The following is a 19845-nucleotide window of genomic DNA, read 5'->3' as shown; positions in this document are numbered from 1 at the left end:
TAAATACTACTCAAAATCCGATGCCTTAACCTCTTTCCTGGAGACAAGCCAGTGGTCAGAACTGGCCCAGTCTCCAAGGGTACAGCAATAAAGTGCACACAAGGACTTAAGGGCACTACAAATGTCTTTAAAATTTTTTTGTACAGTTAGAATTTCCCCTAATGATTTTATAGTTGTGGGCAGGAGCTGATTTCAGCTAAGCTGAGGCATTGTGTCACGTGGTATGACAGACTGTTGCCAACCGACCTCCAGGGCCTCTTGAGGTCTCCTCGCCCAGCGACCAGGCACTTGGATGGAGTAAGTACGTTGGAAGCTGAGACCTCAAACCAAGCACCATCTAGATATCAGAGCTACCCTGCTGCAAAGGCTGCAGAGAAGAGCATCGAGGGCTGAGCAGTAAGGCTACCAAACCCTCCGCTGACAGAAAACACGTGAACAAAGTCAGATGATGCCGCAGGAAGCAGAGCCTTGGCTTAGCCACACCCCGCCCAGACTGGCAATTCAAACTAGGAGCATGTCAATGATTGTGAATGCAGGCAAGGAGTTCTGAGGATGGTTTATTAGGCACCAACAGACGACTGACACACTTGACAAGGCAAGAGTAAGCTGGAGGTGGAAGACAACAGGGCCAGGGTTTGGCTGAGCAAATACTTAGGTCTCTTGTTGCATAACCTTTGATTCTTTAATGTCAAGGCTAACACATTCAAATGATTGGTTATCCTGGTCCAATCAACAGTCTTGAAAACACCATAAAAGAATGAAACAGAGTCTTTTTTCTTCTGGCAAATAAGCTTGGATTAGCTTAGTTCCCAAGATAGAAACAACTTTTAAAAATCTGGATAAAAAGCAAAAAGAAAAAAAACGTGCATCTTTTTGAAAGCATCATACAGCAACAAAAGCATCCAGAACCCAAGGATTCCAAAGAGGAGAGAAAATGTATTAGAGTAAATCCTTTAATTCGAGTGTTCTCTTTATTCAAGAAGTACCACTGACCCAAAGTAGAATACAAAGAAAACCATGCCTCTGGATAGCATGGATACTCTATTGTTCAAATTTATATGCAGCATGGATTCCAGAGACTAAGGACCTTTGTAATGTCATAGTGCTTAGAAACAAGGCGGCAGGGCCCGGTGTGGTAGCTGAAGTCATCGCCTTGCATGTGCCAGGATCCAATATGGGCACCAGTTCTAATCCCAGCAGCCCCGCTTCCCATCCAGTTCCCTGCTTGTGGCCTGGCAAAGCAGGAGAGGACGGCCCAAAGCCTTGGGACCATGCATCCATATGGGAGACCCAGAAGAGGCTCGGGACTCCTGGCTTTAGATTGGCTCAACTGCAGCCATTGCAGCCACTTGGGGAGTGAATCAGTGGATAGAAGATCTTTCTGTCTCTCTTCCTCTCTATATATCTGACTTTCCAACAAAAATAAATCTTAAAAAAAAAAAAGAAGAAAGAAGGCAGCATTCAGGTCAACCAAGGAAAAGAGAATCACAGAGAACACTGAAGAGTTTTAATCCAAACTACTGAAGAACACCTGCTGGAACATGATTGGCTGAGAATACATCTACCCTCACCGAGACACGGGCCACAATGAATGGGTCCAATCACAGACTACAGATGTTTAGCCCCTTCTCTAACACCCAGCAGAACTCTCAGAAAGAGGATGTTAATCTGATCATCTATGACTTCTCATATACAGTGTCTCTTATTCAACCAAAAGCTTTCAGAGCATAAGAATGAAAAAGAAGGGGCCAGCACTGTGGTGCCAGCGTTCCATATGGGCGGCGGTTCGAGTCCTAGCTGCTCCACTCCTGATCCAGCTCCATGCCAACAGCTTAGTAAAGCACTGGAGGATGCCTCAGTGCTCGGCCTCTTCAGCCAAGGGTGAGACCCAAAAGCTCCTGAAACCTGGCTTCAGACTGAACTAGTTCTGGCAGCTGGGACCGCTTATGGAGTGATAGCAGACAAGATTCTCTGCCTCCCCGGCTCCACATCCTCCCTCTGTGTAACCCTGTCTTTCAAATAAGTAAATACATCTTCATTTTAAAATATGAATGAAAAAGAAACAGCCCCACTAGTGATGCACATATTAAGCTCATCAGACATAGACTTTAAAATAGCTTCGAAAATCAATTAGAAAATGGGGAATTTCAGTAGAGAACTGGAAGCCACAAAAAATTAAATGAAAACTGGAGATTTTAAAAAATACAATAACAGAAATTAATGTCACAAGAGATGAAAGCACTAGTGAACTGGAGGACATCAAAGTAGAAAACACCCAGAATTGCAAGGGCCTGGGGTCTTCATCCCACTTCCAAGCTAACCAATCAGGCTGTCACAAATTTTACAGATACCAGGAGAAGAGGGGGCTCCTGGGTCAGAGCATTGGCGACAGTGCCCGGGTTTCAGGATTTGGGTCAGGTATGCAAACGGGAGCCGAACAGCGGGCAAAGCTCAGGGAGGAACCAAGCCCTAGCAGCGGCAGGCTGAGAGCTGAGGAGCATGGTGCTGAGGGACTTACCTGCTTGGGGTAGCCGTTCCAAACCTCCCACAGGTCGTATGCCCAAGGTTTCTAGGGGGGAGGGAAGGAGCCAAGAGAGAAGTACACCGGTCAGTCCAAGGCTAACTTCAGCAGAAAACAGGAGCTCTTCTTGATGTTCTTTTTGCAAGACAAGACACAAGGAAAGATCTCCTTGTGTCTCCCTCTGTAGGTATTCACACATGTCCTTCTCAAACACCTGTAAGATTCATGACTCAGGAACTAGAGCAGAATAAACTCCTGTAAGCAGAGGCAGGTGCTGTGAGCATGTGACTCTGCTATCAAAATGATTCCTGCACCAACCAGATCTGTAACAATGGAAGTATCTTAACATACAGTGGGAGTTGGGAGAAATCCTGACAGAAACCTCTAAAACTATCTGGAAGTCTTGTAGCTTAAAAGCCAGAATTTGAAAAATTCAAGATAAATTTCAATCGACAAGATAAAAAGACAACTCACATCATAGAGGAATGCAACTCCAGCAATGTTGATCAACAGGTAAAACGCAAACCGCCAGCTGTGAAGAGAAAGACAGGTGTTCACTGCCGGCCAGGGGAGGCCCAGCCGAGGAATGGGGACTCACCGTGACAACGCAGGCCAAGCACACAGCACTCTGCTCACCGCCCTGCTCTGCCCGTGACGGCCAGGGGAGGCCCAGCTGAGGAATGGGGACTCACCGTGACAACGCAGGCCAAGCACACGCGAGTCCCACACTCCTGTGCTCACCGCCCTGCCCTGACTGTGACTGCCAGGCGATGCCAGGCAAGTCCTTCCATCTCAGCAGGTCCTAACTTCCCCACCCACACAACAGGTGGAACAAACCTGCCCTCCACAGCTGGCGACAGGCAGTAGTATGCAGAGTTCCTTTTGTAGTTTTTCTACATCTCTGTGTGTTTGCAACCTACACTTTTTATCAAACAGATTGCTGAAACAATGCCATACAATAGTGTTTGTCCTTACATTTGTGTAAGGACCTTATGGAGTCCTCCCCAACGTGCCTGTAACATAGGTAGTAGGCAGGCACGTGAGCGTGTTTCACGACTGCACCTGCAAGATGGGAAGATGGCCACTTAGCCGCAGATCCCTCTAGGATGTATTGGATCTGCTTTGTAGGGTTGTAAGAGGCAATCTGCAAGAAGGTGCTGATTATAATACCGAACTAGGCTGTGTACCAGAAAGGGCAAGTGTGTAGATTCTGCCCAGGTTGTGTTTTCCGAGCACTGTCACTACCTCCACATCAGAACACAGCCCTCTTCGTGGCTTGTTTGGTTAGGAGAACAGAATAGGGTTCAATATCAGCTGACCACAGTAAAACATAAAGGGCATTTTACTAAGTGAAACAGTGGCGACCTGTCTGCACTTATTTTATCCACATTTGGTCCAGCAAAGCTGCAGAGAGCATTTCCCTGGATCCCCTGGATTATCTCTGTCCAAACAAGAAGCACAAATCAGGAGAAACAAGATGGCCAGCCAGCCCGCCAGCACAGCCTCCAGTCCAGCGGCACAGCTCATTGGAAGTGCTGCTCCAACCTTTCCTTGTATCTTGCTCCTATGCCGGGGACAGTGCCAGCCCACCTGAGTAGTCACATTTTAGCAGAATTTTTAACACATATCTCAACAAGATTATGAAGTTAGTGTTACAATTAACACCTTCTTGCAGATTGCTTCTTACAACCCTGAAAAGTAGAAACAAAACATCCTAAATAGATCTGAGGTTGAGCCATCAGAGCCTACCCCAGCTTCTAGCACAGATAAGCAGTGCAACCCACAAGCCACAGCATCTTGGAGCATCCTACTCAACTTCCATTCTAGCACACCAGGGGCTCTCAAAGTGAGTGCCAGGGAACTTGGAGGCCCAAAGTTATCATAATCATACCAACCCATCACTTTCCCCTTCCCCTTTCATTCTCTCATATGATTGCAATGTTGCTCTGAATGAAACTATACTGCTAAAATGAGAGCTTGTACAGTCTTGTGTTTCCACTACAGGGAATATCACACAGGTATAACACGCATAATGCTTCTTCGGGGCCCCACGAGTTTTTAAGAGAGCACTCTTAAACGTTTGACAACTGCTATCGACTGATAATGAGTGATGCCATTTCACTTGCTTCAAAAGAATCTGAGGTTGTAAAACTTCCTTTATTCCAGGAAAGGTTGAGATCCATATAATTGTGGGAAGAAAAAAAAAACACTGAGGAAAAAATTCAGAAATGGATGTGTTATGCAAAGGTAGTAGTAACAGGGAAAGAGGGAACTTTAGGATGAGAATAGGAGGAACTTGGCAGAGTGACCTGGGCCTGAGATGGGATTGGAGTGTGGGAAAGACAGAAGACACGCCAAGTCAGGGAGGGTGAGGTAAGACCCGCCTCTTGCACTGGGGGCTCTCCTGCCTAGAAACCATAGGCACCCAGGAAGTCACATCTTAATGTAGGGAGAATGCTATTTCAGCTAATAGATTTGATTTCAAAATAAAAAGGGAGGGCGATCACTCAGCCTACAATTTGGATGCCTAAGCGATCACTTAGCCTAGAATTCGGATGCCTAAGCGCCACACCACAGTACCCGAATCAACATGTAATGCCAGCTTCCTGCTAACGCGCACCCTTGGAGGCCCAGGTGGTGGTTCAAGCACTGGGGCGCCTGCCACCAAGCACTCAGGATGAAGTCCCCGGCTTCTGGCTTCAGCCTGGTGCAGCCCTGCTGGGGGTGAGCATTTGGAGCACGAACCAACAGATGAGAGAATATTCTCTGTGTGTTTGTATCTCAAACAAGCAAAAGTCAACTTAAAAAAAATTACCTGCTATGGAATAAAACCCAGAATGCTATGGAGCAACATGATAGAGTCACAGGGAAGCACCACATGGAGCCCAGGGTGCCTGGAGCACATCCACTCCTCTGGTTGGGTGGGACTGCTGCCTGTGGGAGGGTCACTGGAGCCTGCTGCTGGCGAATGCCTTTCCTGAGGTTCCTACAATGCCCAGGCTGGAAGCTTGCCCTGGGATTTCTGAAGCACAACCCAGAGCTAGCAGAAGAAAGTGGCATCTCCGTAACACCACAAACCTGATGTTTTGTTTATCTATTTGAGAGCAACATTTAACAGTCAACTGACTTAGGAGAAATCTGTGACATTGCTAAAAGTTAAGACCAACTGGAAATGCTATCTGTGGGTCCACTTACTGTTTCCTGAATATGCCTTTTTAAAAAAGATTTATTTTATTTTATTGTAAAGCCAGATAAACAGAGAGAAGGAGAGACAGAAAGATCTTCCATCCCCTGATTCACTCCCCAAGTGGCCGCAATGGCTGCAGTTGAGCCAATCTAAAGCCAGGAGCCCCGAGCCTCCTCAGGGTCTCCTTTGTGGGTGCATGGTCCCAAGGCTTTGGGCTATCCCCAACTGCCTTCCTAGGCCACAAGCAGGGAGCTGGATGGGAAGCGGGGATGCTGGGATTAGAACTGGTTCCCATATTGGATCCTGGCACATGCAAGGTGAGAACTTTAGCCACTAAGCTACCGTGCTAGGCCCAACGCCCTGCTTTTGATCTTGGCCTAGCTTGAAAATGCTGCCCTCAGCTTCTGTTTTAAAACAGAAGCTGTATATATATATACGTATATATATATATGTATACGTATAAATATGCACATATATATAAAATACACACACATATAAAATATACACACATTTATTTATTTATTGAAAAGCCAGAATTACAGAGAGAGAGAAGTGGGAGAGGCAAAGACAGAGTGAGCGCCTCCTTCCACTGGTTTGTTTGCTCCCCATAAGGTCACGATGGCCAGTGCTGGGCCAGCCTACAGCCACATTGCCACTATCCCCTTTGCACTGTCACATCCATCTGGTCTCGCAGCGTGCAAGCTGGACAACACCGCTGTGCAACTCGACCTTAGCACCACAGCAGGTGCAGCAGTCTCACACATGAAGCTCCCATCCCTCTAGTGAGAGCTTTAGGCTGCTGATCACACCAGGATTTCCTCTTAAGATTTAGGACTCTGTACAAAACAGCTGTGCACAGAGATGTCCACAGCTGGAACTCTAGGCCCTCTGTCTCTGGACTAACCAGCACAGCTAAGTTCCAGGAGACTGTGCACACGCTGATGGGGGAGCATCAGGTGGCAGAGGCAGTGCAGTACAGCAGGACAGGAGTGGGAGACTGACTCCAGCAACTCTCCCAACAACGGGGGGCCTAGAGCCAGTTCCCTCCTGTGTTGTTGGGTTTTTGTTTTGCTTTGTTTTTTTAAGATTTATTTTATTTGAAAGGCAGAATGACAGAGGGGAAGAGACAGAGAGAGAATGGTAGGGCTTCCATCCACTGTGACTTCCCAAACAGCGGCAGTCAAGACTGGAGCAGGCTAGAGCCAGAGGCCAGGAACTCTCCTGTGACCATTCCCAGGTGCATTAGCAGGGAGCTGGCTTGGAAGCAGAGCAGCCCAGAATAGAATCAGGGCTCATGTGAGATGCCAATACTGCAGATGGAGGCTTAACCTGTGTGACATGGCACCGGCTCTGTGCCAGTGCCATAAACTTGAAGGAGGCCTGGGGCCTCCTTCCCTGAACAGGGTCAGCCCCTCATCTGCTGTCTCATCCTGCTGGTGGGAGGACCAAGCAAGCCCTTCTGGGGAATCATAATGTCAAAGAAATTGTCAGAAAATCGAATTGAAGTATCATTTAGCTCAAAGGTAGAGAACTAGTCCCAGCTTGGGACTTAAAGAGCAGAATCATTTCTTAGCAACAACAAGCGACTGACAGCAGTGAAAAGGAGGGCAGAATGTGAGACTAGCACCACTTCCTGCTGTCCAGTGGAGATGCTTACAAGGACACCAAGAGTACTTTGCAAAGTTCCATGAACGTCAGGTTACCAGTTCGGGTGCCTGTGGCCAACCCACAGTGGAAGAGCTGCCTCTGATTCCCAGCTCCCATGCTGACTCCAGCCTCCTGCTGGCATGAACCTCAGGCAGCAGCAGGCAGTGGCTGAAGCAACAGGCTTCCTCAACTGGTTTTCAGCTCTTGGCTTTGACCCAACTCAGCCCCAGCTGTTGCAGCCACCTGGAAAGCAGAGGAGCATTCTCTCTATCTCACTCTCTCTGCCAAATGGACAGATGTTTTTTAAAGTTCATGGAAAATGTATATTATGAAAAAAAACCTATGCATGGGTTTCAAAGCTTTGTTGGCACCAAAATAAACTTCCATTTTTCACGAATTTTCTGAAGTGCCCTTTTACTTGCACCAAGCAAACATCAGTGGCAATACAATATTATCTGATTTTTGAAGCATTAAAAACCAGAGTGAAGCTGCCTGCAGAAAGGATTCAAAGGGGCCAGCAGGTCAACAGTGACTCCAGCCCAGCCCACCCTGGCCCTCCCTGAACAGCAGTGGGAAACAAAGGTGGAATCCTCAACCTGGGAGTTACAGCCATGCTGGACAGAAAGAGGTGCTCACAGCTGGAGCTCTGAGCAAAACAGAGATTGCAACTAGGTGAGTAATTGTGGCTTAGGGCCAACCTAGACCCTGAAAAAGAAAAATGCCAACGATGGCATCCTGAGCTGCGGGTGAAGTACAGGAGCCCTTCTGGCCACCTCAAGAGAGCTTGCGCTTGCCCAGTTCACAGCAGGTGGTGAGTGGCCAGCCTCGGACCAGACCCATCTGCACCCTTGCCAGTGTTCTTGGACAAAACCATGGCATTATTACACCCTTGCCATCCTTCTTACCAAGCTTCTCGGAACTTCTTCATCCTGGAAGGCTTGTCTTGATTCTGCCGCCTCCTAAACCATCTTTCAACCTGGCGTTCTGTCAAGTTACATTTCTTTGCCAGTCCACAGATGTCAGTCTGAAATGAAATAACACAAGTGATTTGCAAAGGCAGACTGGCAGGCAGGAGACAGTGAGGTCAGGCTCCATGAACTTGCATCCAAAGAAGGAAAAGGATCCTGGCACCAAATCATGAGCCAGGGATTTTCACTGTGGCACAGTGAGTTAAGATGCTGTCTGTGATATTAGTATTCCTTATCAGAGCTTCAGTTCAAGTCTTGGCTGATCCACTTCCAGTCCAGCTGCCTGCTAATGTGTCTGGGAATGCAACAGGAGACATTGCAAGTCCTTGGGTCTGTGTACCCACATAGAAGACTGGAGTTCCATGCTCCCAATCCCCAGTTACTGCAGTCGCTTGTGGAGTTAACCAACAAATGCAAGGTCCCTCTCTCTCTCTCTTTCTGTCACTCTGCCTTTCAAATAAAGAAACAAATCTTAAGAGAAAAAGCGACCTTGACCAAGGACTTAATCTGTTCTGCTCATGAAATTAAATAGTCTCTGTAACCACAGGGAAACCCAGATTGGGTTCTAGGCCTGGCCCAGCCATTGCAGTTCTAGACATTTGAGGAGTTCAGTCAGTAGGTAAATGATCTCTCTCTCCTCTCTCTTCCCACCCTCCATCCTTCCTCCCCACCTTCCCTTCTTCTTTTTCACTCTCCCCTCCTCCTTCCTCTTTTCTTCACGTTTCAAATACAATGAAATCAACTTTTTTCCCATAGGGGAACTGAAGCTCCAAGAGTTTTAGTGACTTGTCCAAATTCTAAAATTAGTAGCAAATTGTAGACAAGAATCTAGGCTGTTAAATGCACGAAAACTGAAAAATGTCTTGGCCATCCATGTTCACATTAGTCAGAGGTGCAGCCTGCTTCAAACTACCCAGGAATAATTCCAACCACCCTGACGGATGCAAGAGAAGGTGAAGTTTTGCAGAGTGGGGCAGAGGGATTTAAAATCAGAGACTGTAAGGAGGTCAGCCCAGAAGTCACAAACTTGAAGGTCAGTTAGGACTGAGCAAGAAATAAAGATGGCCAAGGAGACCACACCTTCCCACAGGGAAGACTGGACTATCAGCTCCTGGCGTCTGCACCAGCCCTCTCCAGGCCACTGCAGGCATCGGGGAGTAAAGCAACACACAGGAACTCACTTGGGCTTTTTCTCTCTGCTTTAAAAAAAGATTTATTTACTTCTAACATAATTTGAAAACATAAACCAGAGTTCCGCAGGCACAGATTAAAATTCTAGTGCGTTTGCCCTATCCACAGCAGAGCATTCTCTGAGGCTGTGATGAACTATATTCTCTGTTCTCTGGGCCCAGCTGTGCCGTTACACATGCTGATTTGTTCAAAACTACGAGTGAGCGTCCGTTCACTAGTGCCAACTACTGCTCCAGGTATTGGAGATTCAGCAGTGAGAAAAACAAACAAAAATTTTTGCCCTCATTCTGGAATTTCCCCAAACTGTAGGGCAACCCAGTTTTGTTATTATGCCAGCACTTTCACAAGAATCTGCCGAAGCAGAAGACACAAAGGGCAGCCAGCTTGCTGCGATCAGTAGCTTTGCTTCTCCAGTGCAGTCCAGGGACTCAGCCACCACTATGGTCACTGGGAGGGAACTCTTGCACACACGTGTCTCTGGAAGTACTTTTAAAATTAATTTGTGGGCCCGGCACAATAGCCTAGCGGCTAAAGTCCTCACCTTGCATGTGCCAGGATCCCATATGGGCGCCGGTTCTAATCCTGGCAGCTCCACTTCCCATCCAGCTCCCTGCTCGTGGCCTGGGAAAGCAGTTGAGGGCGGCCCAATGCCTTGGGACCCTGCACCCATGTGGGAGACCCGTAGGAGGTTCCTGGTTCCCGGCTCCGGATCAGCGCAGCACCAGCCGTTGGGGCCACTTGGGGAGTGAACCATCAGACAGAAGATCTTCCTCTCTGTCTCTCTTCTCTGTATATCTGACTTTGTAATAAATAAAATCTTTTAAAAAAATTAATTTGTAAGGTATGTGTTTACTGAACACATACAATGTACAGAAAAGCACACAATGTATCATGGGAATGGAAATAAGCATAATTAAGAGACACAGGGTCAGGAAGCCATGTCTAAGCATGTTCCTGTGGGGGTTATGGTGGATGTCCATGCTACAACTCTACTGAGCATTCAGGAGTGGGCGGCAGGCCATAGGAACACCCGCAGGCAGCACCTGCAGGACCACAGTGACTGCCACATAGAGCCCCGGCCTCCTCACCGAGAAGGCAGCTCTGCAACTGAGCAGTCCCCCTCCTGCCTCCAAACACTCAGAATACATGGATGATTCCAGCAAGCAAATGGATGTCCTTACTTAGCATAGATACAGGCACCTGGTGGGTGCTCAAGTGCAACACTGTCCTGCTCTCCTTTTCTAGAACAATTCTGCCTCAGTTCAAAAGGACGTCAGAGTCAGTAGGCGGAGCAGGAACCTGAATCTAGGCACTTGGACAGAGGGGGCAGGCAACCCAACAGCATTTCAGCATGAGGCCAAGTGCTCACCCCTGAACTACAACCCTAAATTCCTGCGTGCTCTAGGGTACAACAGAAAGGGAACGAGGCAAGAAGGTTGGTCCAGGCTCTGGCTTTTGATTCCACCACTAGTGAGCAACAGGACAGCCCAGGTTGAGCCTTCGTCTTCCTCATCTCAGTCATGAAGTGAAAGGCGACTTCCTCTCTAGGTCAGTTTCAGGACTTCTTGATTTTCCTTACACTGTCACATGGCCATTCTCTTCCCAGAGCAAGAACATTGGGCAGAGACCCAATTTTCCAGATTATTTCAGATGCTCTGTGAAGCTGACTTGAAACTCTTGGCCACAGCAAGTGCAGCAAGTCATTGCCTGGGACAGCACCGCTCTTCATATTGCACTTTGGGGTTGAACAAGTCGAAGATGGTAAGATTCCCTGAGTCAGCCCTGACTTTGGAGGAACACAGCCAAGTTTCCTTTTTAAAACACACAAAATGAGGCTAGACATCACTGTCACCTCTGGCAGCAAAAGGATTCAGATGAATGACATTAGCCATGATGGCTCCTCAGACTGCCCTGTTCTAGAAAAGCAGTCAGGCACACAAGCTGAGAGCAACTGAAGACAGAGACAGTTCTGGCTAGCCCTGAGCCACTCGGAGCACAGAGCCTACAGCCATGGGATGGAACCTCCGCACGTCTTCATGTGCAAAGGGCTTTCCAGAGCAAACACAGCAGAAGCAGCCAAATTCAGCAAATCAAGTCCAGACCCTCAAGATGTCAACACTCTTGCTTTCTGAGTGACTGGCTGTAGCTGTCCTTAGTCACCATGGAGGGCATGCCACTGGTTGGGGGGTTGTGTTTCAGCTGTTCTTTACCAACATGAGCTGGGAAGAGAGTGCACACCAGACCTGGCAGGCCGCTAGACCTCACAACTATGAAATTACATCTCTGATACATGCATGGGCAATATACCTCCACCTCCCTGAAGGACTTCTGTCCTGGGAGGAAAACTGTGGCCTTTAAAACCTCTCTGCACAACAGGCAGAGGCACCGCAGACATGGAGAACTGCTCGTGACAGTGACCCCCGTGGATATTTCCTTACTGTCTACAATGCATTCTGGCATCATCAACATGTCATACTTAGGTTTCTGTGCCGTAGAGAATACCCTTTTTCATCAGTGTACTTTGTATATATGATCATTAAAACTTATACCTATCATTAAACATTAAATTTTGCTCTTTATGCCCAGATCACGGCATTGATCGTTAGAGCTCAATACTGCAAAAAGCAATCAGCTATTAAGTCTATTATATTTTTTAATATTTATTTATTTTTATTGGAAAGGCAGATCAAATTTATGAAGAGAAAGATCATCCAGGGACTCGTTCACTTCACGAATGGCTACAACCCAGAAACGAGCCAATCCAAAGCCAGGAGGCAGAAGCTTCTTCCAGGTCTCCCACACAGATGCAAAGTCCCAAGGCTTTAGATCATCCTCCACTATTTTCCCAGGCCACGGGCAGGGAGCTGGACGGTAAGTGGAGCAGTTGGGACATGAACCAACACCCACAAGGGGTCCCAGTGCTTGCAAGGTGGGAATTTAGCCCCTGAGCTATTACACCAGGCCCATTATTTGTAATTGTAACTTTGTATTATATTTAGGATGTTGCATATAGCCTGTCAATAGCACAAAGAAATATGTCCAAATGAATCAAATTCTTCATAGACAAAAGGGGAATGATTTATGTATTTGTTTATTTTTTGCACTGGTAGGGTAAGCCACAGATGATTGAATCAATTTAGGAAGGCTTTGGGATTGGCATTGTGGTACAACAGGCTACCCATGCTGCCATCATCCTACCACCTGAGTCCTGGCTACTTTACTTCCAGGCCAGCTCCCAACCAACGTGTCTGGCAAAGCAGCTGAAGGCGGCCTTCATACTTGGAGCCCTGGACCTGTGTTAGAAACCCAGATGAAATCCCAAGCTCCTGACTTCCGCCTAACCCAACCCCAGCTATTTAAACCATTTGGGAAAATAAACCAGTGGATGGCTTATTCTATGTCTCTCTTCCCTCCCTCTCTGTTATTCCATCTTTAAAATAAATAAATCTTTAAAAAAAAAGAAAGAGGAAAAAATAATTTTACAATCAAAAACAAAACACTGGTAACTTACTTTTTATTCAAAACAGAAAACATTATATATTGCTTTGAGGCAAATTATGATTTGATTTCTTAAGTGATTTTTTTCAAATGAGAAATTAATTACGTAAATTTCAGAAATATTTAGCAAAAATAGTCCACACATACAAGCCTGGAATGCTGCAAACAGAGTGCTTATGTGGCAATGTTAAATAGATCTGTACTTCGATTTCTAATCTTGATAATGTGCTTTCACATTTTCTTTTTTTTATTGTACTTCTGTTTATTATTATCATTTTATGATACAGTTCTACAGGGCCTGCAATCTACTTGATCCTTCCCCAATGCTCTCCTCCCCACTGAGTTCCCCTATATCAATACTATAGTATAGTTCTTCATACACAGTCAATATGTCCATCACTGAGGGCATGGACAATGGCAGCAAGTCTAGCATCCTATTGTCAAGATAGAGTAAACAGTTTCATTGGAAGTCCATCTTTGTCTGGAAGTAGAGATGCATACTGCATTGTATCCTCACATTTGGATAGGATAATCTCCATTAAACAGTTGCTATACATCCCCTTAAATGAAAAGCTACAATACAAAATCAACAACAGGAAGAAAAACTGAAATTTACAATGTCATGAAGTTAAATTATATGCTGCTAGATATGATAATCTCCATTACATAGTTACTATACATCCCCTTAAATGAAAAGCCACAAAACAAAATCAACAACAGGAAGAAAAAAATTAACACCACCATGAAGTTAAATAGCATGCTACTGAATGATTAATGTGTCACTGAAGAAATGAACAAGAAAATCAAGAATCTTCTTGAAGAAAATGATGCTACAGCATGATCTATGAGTCACTGAAGAATTTAATGAGAAAAAAGTGTTTTGAAGAGGTGAAACTTGTTGGTACTTACTTTTTATTTATTTTATTTTAAATTCATTAATTACATTGTATTATGTGACACAGTTTCATAGGTACTGGGATTCTCCCCACCCCTCCCCAAACCCTCCCACCATGGTGGATTCCTCCACCTTGTTGCATAACCACAGTTCAAGTTCAGTTGAGATTCCCCCATTGCAAGCATATACCAAACATAGAGTCCAGCATCTTATTGTCTAGTCAAGTTCAACGGCTTCTTAGGTATACCCTCTCTGGTCTGAAGACAGAGCCAGCAGAGTATCATCCTGATCAATTAAAAGCTCCAACATACCATCAGCAAAAATTTACATCACCATGGAATTATTTCACGGTACTTACTTTTGATGGCTGCCTTGCAGAATGTTTGAAAAAATTCTCTAGGACGGTATTTGGTGTAATCTTTTGGACCGTATCTTTAATACCAAATGTTTTTGCTAGAGGTGTAGCAACAAACCTACAAAAATATGCAAAGAAGTCAGTTCAGTCTGAGGCTGAACCCACACCAGCTGCACCCAGTTCAAGCTGCGGTTCTGGATCCTCCATAAATGATTTCCCATTTGTTTTGGTGTCACAGCCAGCATCCTGCCCCTCCAAAGTTCAAGGGAAAACAAAAAATCAGGCATTATTTGCAAGCACTGATTTGGAAATGCAATAAAATACTTGTACAAATTCAAAGATGTATTTTATATTAACCCACATACATTTATATATAAGATTTGGAGTTGGGGTGAGCTATTCTACTCAAAAGTTTACTTTAAGACTCTTAAGGATTGAATTAAATGCTACTGAAATAAATCTTTGATGACATAATCTGAAAGAAATTATGACATAATTTCACATTTTAGCACATGAAAAAATATCCCATGACTTCAGTAAACACTTAGCAATTGGAGAGAGGGGTAAAGGTGAGTGTTCGTTTAACTGTGTACTGGCAAGCTTCTTTTCCAAGTGGCTGTACCCTTTGCATTCCTAGCAGTTCCCTAGGGTATGCATTAGTGTGGCCTGATTTTCCATTCTTTTCTATTATTTCCTAACTCTGGCTTGTTTTAAGTTTCATTTTATTTTTCTACTGTTTCTTACGATGGAAAGCAAGCTTACTGATTTGAGTTCTTCCTCCTTCTTACATTTAGTTATTTGCAATTGTAAATCTCCCTCTAAGTACAGCTATTGCTTCATTCTGTATTTTCAGTATGTCATGTTCCTTTTCATTGTTTCCCTTGTGGTTTACAAATGCCTTACTATTTGTGATTTATTTGGGAGTGGGGGTAGGGAGGCGATATTTGGCCTAGCAGTTAAGATGCCTAAATCCCATTATGCGGTGACTAAATTCAATTTCTGCCTTTAGCTCCTGTCTCCCACTACCTACAAATGCAATCCTGGGGATAATTCATGTAATTGGCCTCTTTCCACCCACAGGGGAGATATCTGGGTTGACCACAGCTCCTGGCTTCAGCTTTGGCCCAGCTCCAGCCATTGTGGGCATTTGGGGAGTAAACCAGCAGATGAAATATATCTGCCCTTGAAATAAGCTGTTAAGCATGTAATTTAATTTCCAAAAATCTGTCCATACCCTTAATTTTTTTCTGTTACTCATTTCAAATTTCATTTTACTGTGGTTGGAAAACATACTTCGTATTCCAATTCTAAGATTAGTTCTATGACCTAACACATGCTCCAGCCTAGAGAACGCTCTTGGGGCACAGAAGAGGCATACTCTGATGCAGGTCAGATGCTGTGTAGACGTCTGTCTGACTGGTTGGTTCACAAGTGCTCTTGAGTTCTACTTCCTTTTGATCTTCTGCCTAGCTGTTCTATCCATTACTGAAGGTGGGAAATTGAAGTCCATGGCTGTTGTTGAACAAACATCTCCAGGGAAAAGGCTTTGATTGCTGGACAAGCACTGTGTCTGGTCAAATAAAGACAGCTTTGTGGTGCAGTCTCCCAAGGAGCCACCTGACAAGTCAGATAATGACAGCCATTTAGTGCTGAGGCTTTGAAGCACCAGCAAGTTTACCGGCAGCAGTCACTGCGAGCTGCTAGCATTTCAAGTCCATCCCGGGGCTGGAGCAGGCAGGATGGAATAAGGCAAGTTAAAATGCCACCAGGCTCACTCCTCTTGCCAAGGTTCAGTCATTTTTCTTGAGTAACAACTCCTTGTCGACTGTAACCGTTGGCTAATTCTGAATTCTGACAGTTTTAATTCTGATCATTTTTGTTATTTCTTTGACTGTTTTTACGGAGAAGAGAGCTAGTGGAGGCCCATGCCCTGACAATTTTTCTAACTTCTATCATACTGTGATTTTTATTTGAATTTTCCTAATGACTAATGAATATCTTTTATATGCATATTTCCCATGCTACGGTGGAAGACCTGAAACTACAGATGACTCCATTCTGCCACCTTGATACTCTTCTCTGTCTAGAACCCACTGTCTACCTGTCTACCTGGCAGTCAAAAGGTTAGCAATCCCAGACCTTCTTCTCCTGAATTGTCAATATTCTGTTATAGAGTTAAAGGAATGCGGTACTAAGAAGACATTATGTGTGTTAAGTTTAAACACTTCTCATAAATAGGAGGATATACATAAAATTTCATTGACAGAATTATGAATTCATATTTTGGTGCAAAGTTTTATGAAATCCACGCACAGTCTCTTCATTCTTTGTGAATGTTCTACAAACTTTCAGAAAACCTCTTGTAGAAGCCACAGCCTACTGATGGAAGACTGAGTCCCAAACTCCAGGCCTCCAGAGTTTCTGTGCCAGCAGAGTTTTTAAAAGAATTTCATAAAAGAGGATAAAAACATCAAGAGTAACACAGATTCCAGGCAAAATCCTGGCCTAGTGTGCATATTTTGTGATAGTCAGCAGTGGCCTGAAACCTGGAGTATAGAGGTTGTTCCGTCTCCCCCAGCCACAACAAATGGACTGTCCTCCTGGGACCTCATGTTGTAGAGCAGAAACCTGGGTGTGAGAGGGCTGGTCATGGCAAAGTCCAGTAAGATAGATTAAAAAGGCCACCCTGATTGTGCTACTTCTCCCAGGCTTCTGGTTTTTGGGGGAGCATTATTTACTTTGACAAAATCTATTTACTCCACAAGAGTGAAAAGTTAGGCAGCTTCAATTTCTTTCAAATTATAGTTAAGACACATAAAGAAGGGAAACCAGTCAGCTGTCCCCCACTTCCATGTCACACCATCTGCCACCACTAGTGTCTGCAAAGAAGAGCAAGTTACAAATGCAAAGCAAGAATCAGTCACTTTTAATCTGTTTCTTCATTTCATACTTGTCTGCCTGTCCATTCTTGCTTTTTCAGGAAGGGGCATTATTTCCTCCTTGCTTGGCTCTTGGTTGGTACCAACAGACAGAAATGAGCCATCTACGTGACGGCTCGTGACCCTTTCACAGAGTGAGAAGGTATAGCACAGACACAGTCTGGGATGGAAGAAGAAAGCCCCCTATGTTAGCTATATCATAGGAGACATTCCACATAACTGTTTAAAAGAGTTGAGGAAATTTCGCATTAGTGATGATCTCATTAAGCTATTACTTCTGTATTCTCAGGGGATATTTACTCTCCTGGGCCATCAACAGTACTTCACTGCAAATTCAAGTAGCATTGACATAGTAGGGAAAATACCTGGTCCTAACACATGGGCTGGAACCCCAGGTTTGTACCTTATGTGCCAATTGTGTGATCTTGACCTGGTGTCTCACCCACAGATTGAGGTCACACCACCTGTGACCTATTACATCGTTAGTTTCTATCAAAGGTAAGCTATTAGTGATTTCTTTAATGACAAATGCTTTAATTTGCTACAAAACATATAGAAGCCATGAAAAACATATATATGCTTCAGAAAGTAGGAGTTCTCTCCCATACTAAGTTGTCCTTCCGTCTGTTGCACTAAGAGGTTCATCACAGAATGGAAATGGCTAAGTGTACGTTAGTTGTTTAGTATTGTAAAGCTAGAGGAAAAACAGACTCTACTTAACCCATTGGTAAGAAGTGACAATACTCCTAGTATTAAAAGATCATGGAGTTTCTTCCTGATTGTTCTTGCCCAACACATAACAAGTTTGTTTCTTTGGTAACCAAAAAGAACTTTCTGGCTCAGTGTCCCAGACAAACTGTGAAAAATAGCACTGCCCACGGGAAAGTAGAAAATCTGTAACAGAAGTAAGTAAAGACTCTAGAAGCCAAACTCAAAAGATAGCCAGCCTGCCAGCCACCCCCAAGCCCCAAGGTTCTGAACCCTCCCAAACTCATCTCGCCGCGCTGGCTTATGGCAGCGGGGCAGAGCTAGGAAGAACCAGGCTGGGCTGATTATTCCTACTGGTACATTCTACAATTAGAGTGGGTGAGGGTTGTTGGGGCTTAGCCACAGCATCAGCTGGCAGAAGCTGGCACTGGGGGCTAGTTCTGTCAAGTTGAACCACAGAACCACCTGGAGAGTGCATAATCTGGGAGTGGGAGTGGCCTGGGAGGGAAATAGTGGGCTCCTCTCTCTTAGGTTAGCACCCCCCATGGGAGGGCACGAAATCTAGGACAGGGGCTGGGGTGGCTAGACAGAGAGAGACTCAACAAAATCCGTGAAGGCGGGATAGTTGAGCTGTTTAGATGGGACATGTTTCTCATACCCATTGACATGTATGAGAGCAGAAGCGGATGTGGGACAGACTGGACTAGTCTGCCACACATACTGGCAAACCAGGGGAGGGGGCGGGCCTAGGGGGGTTATTGTGGGTCGCTCCGGCTGGGCTGCAGCCCCCAATGGCTTAAGCAAGGGCCGAGTATGTGCTGGGCAGAACCAGGCTAGACTGCAAACACCCATTGATTCCAGTGGAAGACAGGGATGGAAACAGAACCAACCCAGCAACTGCAACCACCAGCTGATCGGGGCGATGGACTGTGCCAGGCCCGGTTCTCGCCAGTGCATACAAGAATATGGTCTGGGAACACCTCACACAACGTTTCTTTGGGGATCCCCCCAGTCGAGCTTTCAGAATCAGAACTCTAACCATCAAATGACAGAGGACAGAACAAGTCAACCATCTCAGCTATATGTTGGCAATGAAAATGCTGGGAAAACGGAGACTCTATGATGGACTGTGTCAATCAGTGGATTCTCTAACGACTGCATTATGCTTGGAGTGGTGAGAGTGGCAGCAATTCAGATCTGTTAAAATATCAAAACCACTCTGCCAGCTCTGCCTTCAGACCAGAGATGGTCTCCCCAAGAAACTGATGAACTTGTCTGGACAACAAGATGCTGGACTTTGTGCCTGGTAGATGCTTCCAATGAAAGAATCCCAACTGAATTTGAACTGTGGTAACGCAACAGGGTGGAGGAATCCACCATAGGTGGGGGGGGTTGGGGGGTTTGGGGAGGGGCGGGGGGAATCCCAGTGCCTATAAAACCGTTTCACATAATGCAAGGTAATCAATAAAAAATTCTTAAATAAGTAAAAATTTTTATTACGAGAAAAAAAAGATAGCCAGAAGCAATGCAAGAAAAGTGCGTACTTCAGGATAGCAAGAAGGAATTCAGTAACTCTGAAGTGCAGTAGCAAACTCTACTTCATTTCTTTATGCATGCTTTAACAAATTCAACTATGCAAGGAAAAGCAGAATTAACCTTTAAAAGGAAGTAACATTTTCAAAAGCCCTCAACAATGGTTGAGTGATATCTAGGGGCTCACTCTCCTGCCCAAAAGCAACAGCACATTGTTGGCCCCAGGAAAATTATTTGTAGGAAATCCTTTTGGAGAGTCCATGAAACAGGGCTGGTCAAACTAATCCTGAGATAAGAACCCTGAAAATGGTTACAAACATATGATCCGTATTATGGTTCTTCTCAGACAAAACGATCTTTATCAGAGCTCGTGACATTTGAATATTCTTTCTGCTCTAAATGA

At 45.1% G+C, this 19845-nt stretch overlaps 1 protein-coding gene across 1 annotated transcript in view; it reads right to left on the bottom strand.

Moving 5' to 3' along the window:
* The window catches only part of CERS3 (ceramide synthase 3), a 70709-nt gene that overhangs the window by 31203 nt on the left and 19661 nt on the right, over window positions 1-19845 (bottom strand). Inside the window, exons 3-6 of the mRNA XM_058665376.1 lie at window positions 14266-14380; window positions 8261-8379; window positions 2996-3053; window positions 2519-2569 (exon numbers count right to left, since the gene is read on the bottom strand). Of these exons, the coding sequence (XP_058521359.1) occupies window positions 2519-2569; window positions 2996-3053; window positions 8261-8379; window positions 14266-14380 (343 nt within the window). The remainder of the gene's footprint in view (window positions 1-2518; window positions 2570-2995; window positions 3054-8260; window positions 8380-14265; window positions 14381-19845) is intronic.

Source organism: Ochotona princeps, chromosome 6 (genome assembly GCF_030435755.1).
Source record: "Ochotona princeps isolate mOchPri1 chromosome 6, mOchPri1.hap1, whole genome shotgun sequence".
Classification (NCBI taxonomy): Eukaryota; Metazoa; Chordata; class Mammalia; order Lagomorpha; family Ochotonidae; genus Ochotona; species Ochotona princeps.
This window is presented reverse-complemented; position numbering and strand designations above follow the sequence as displayed.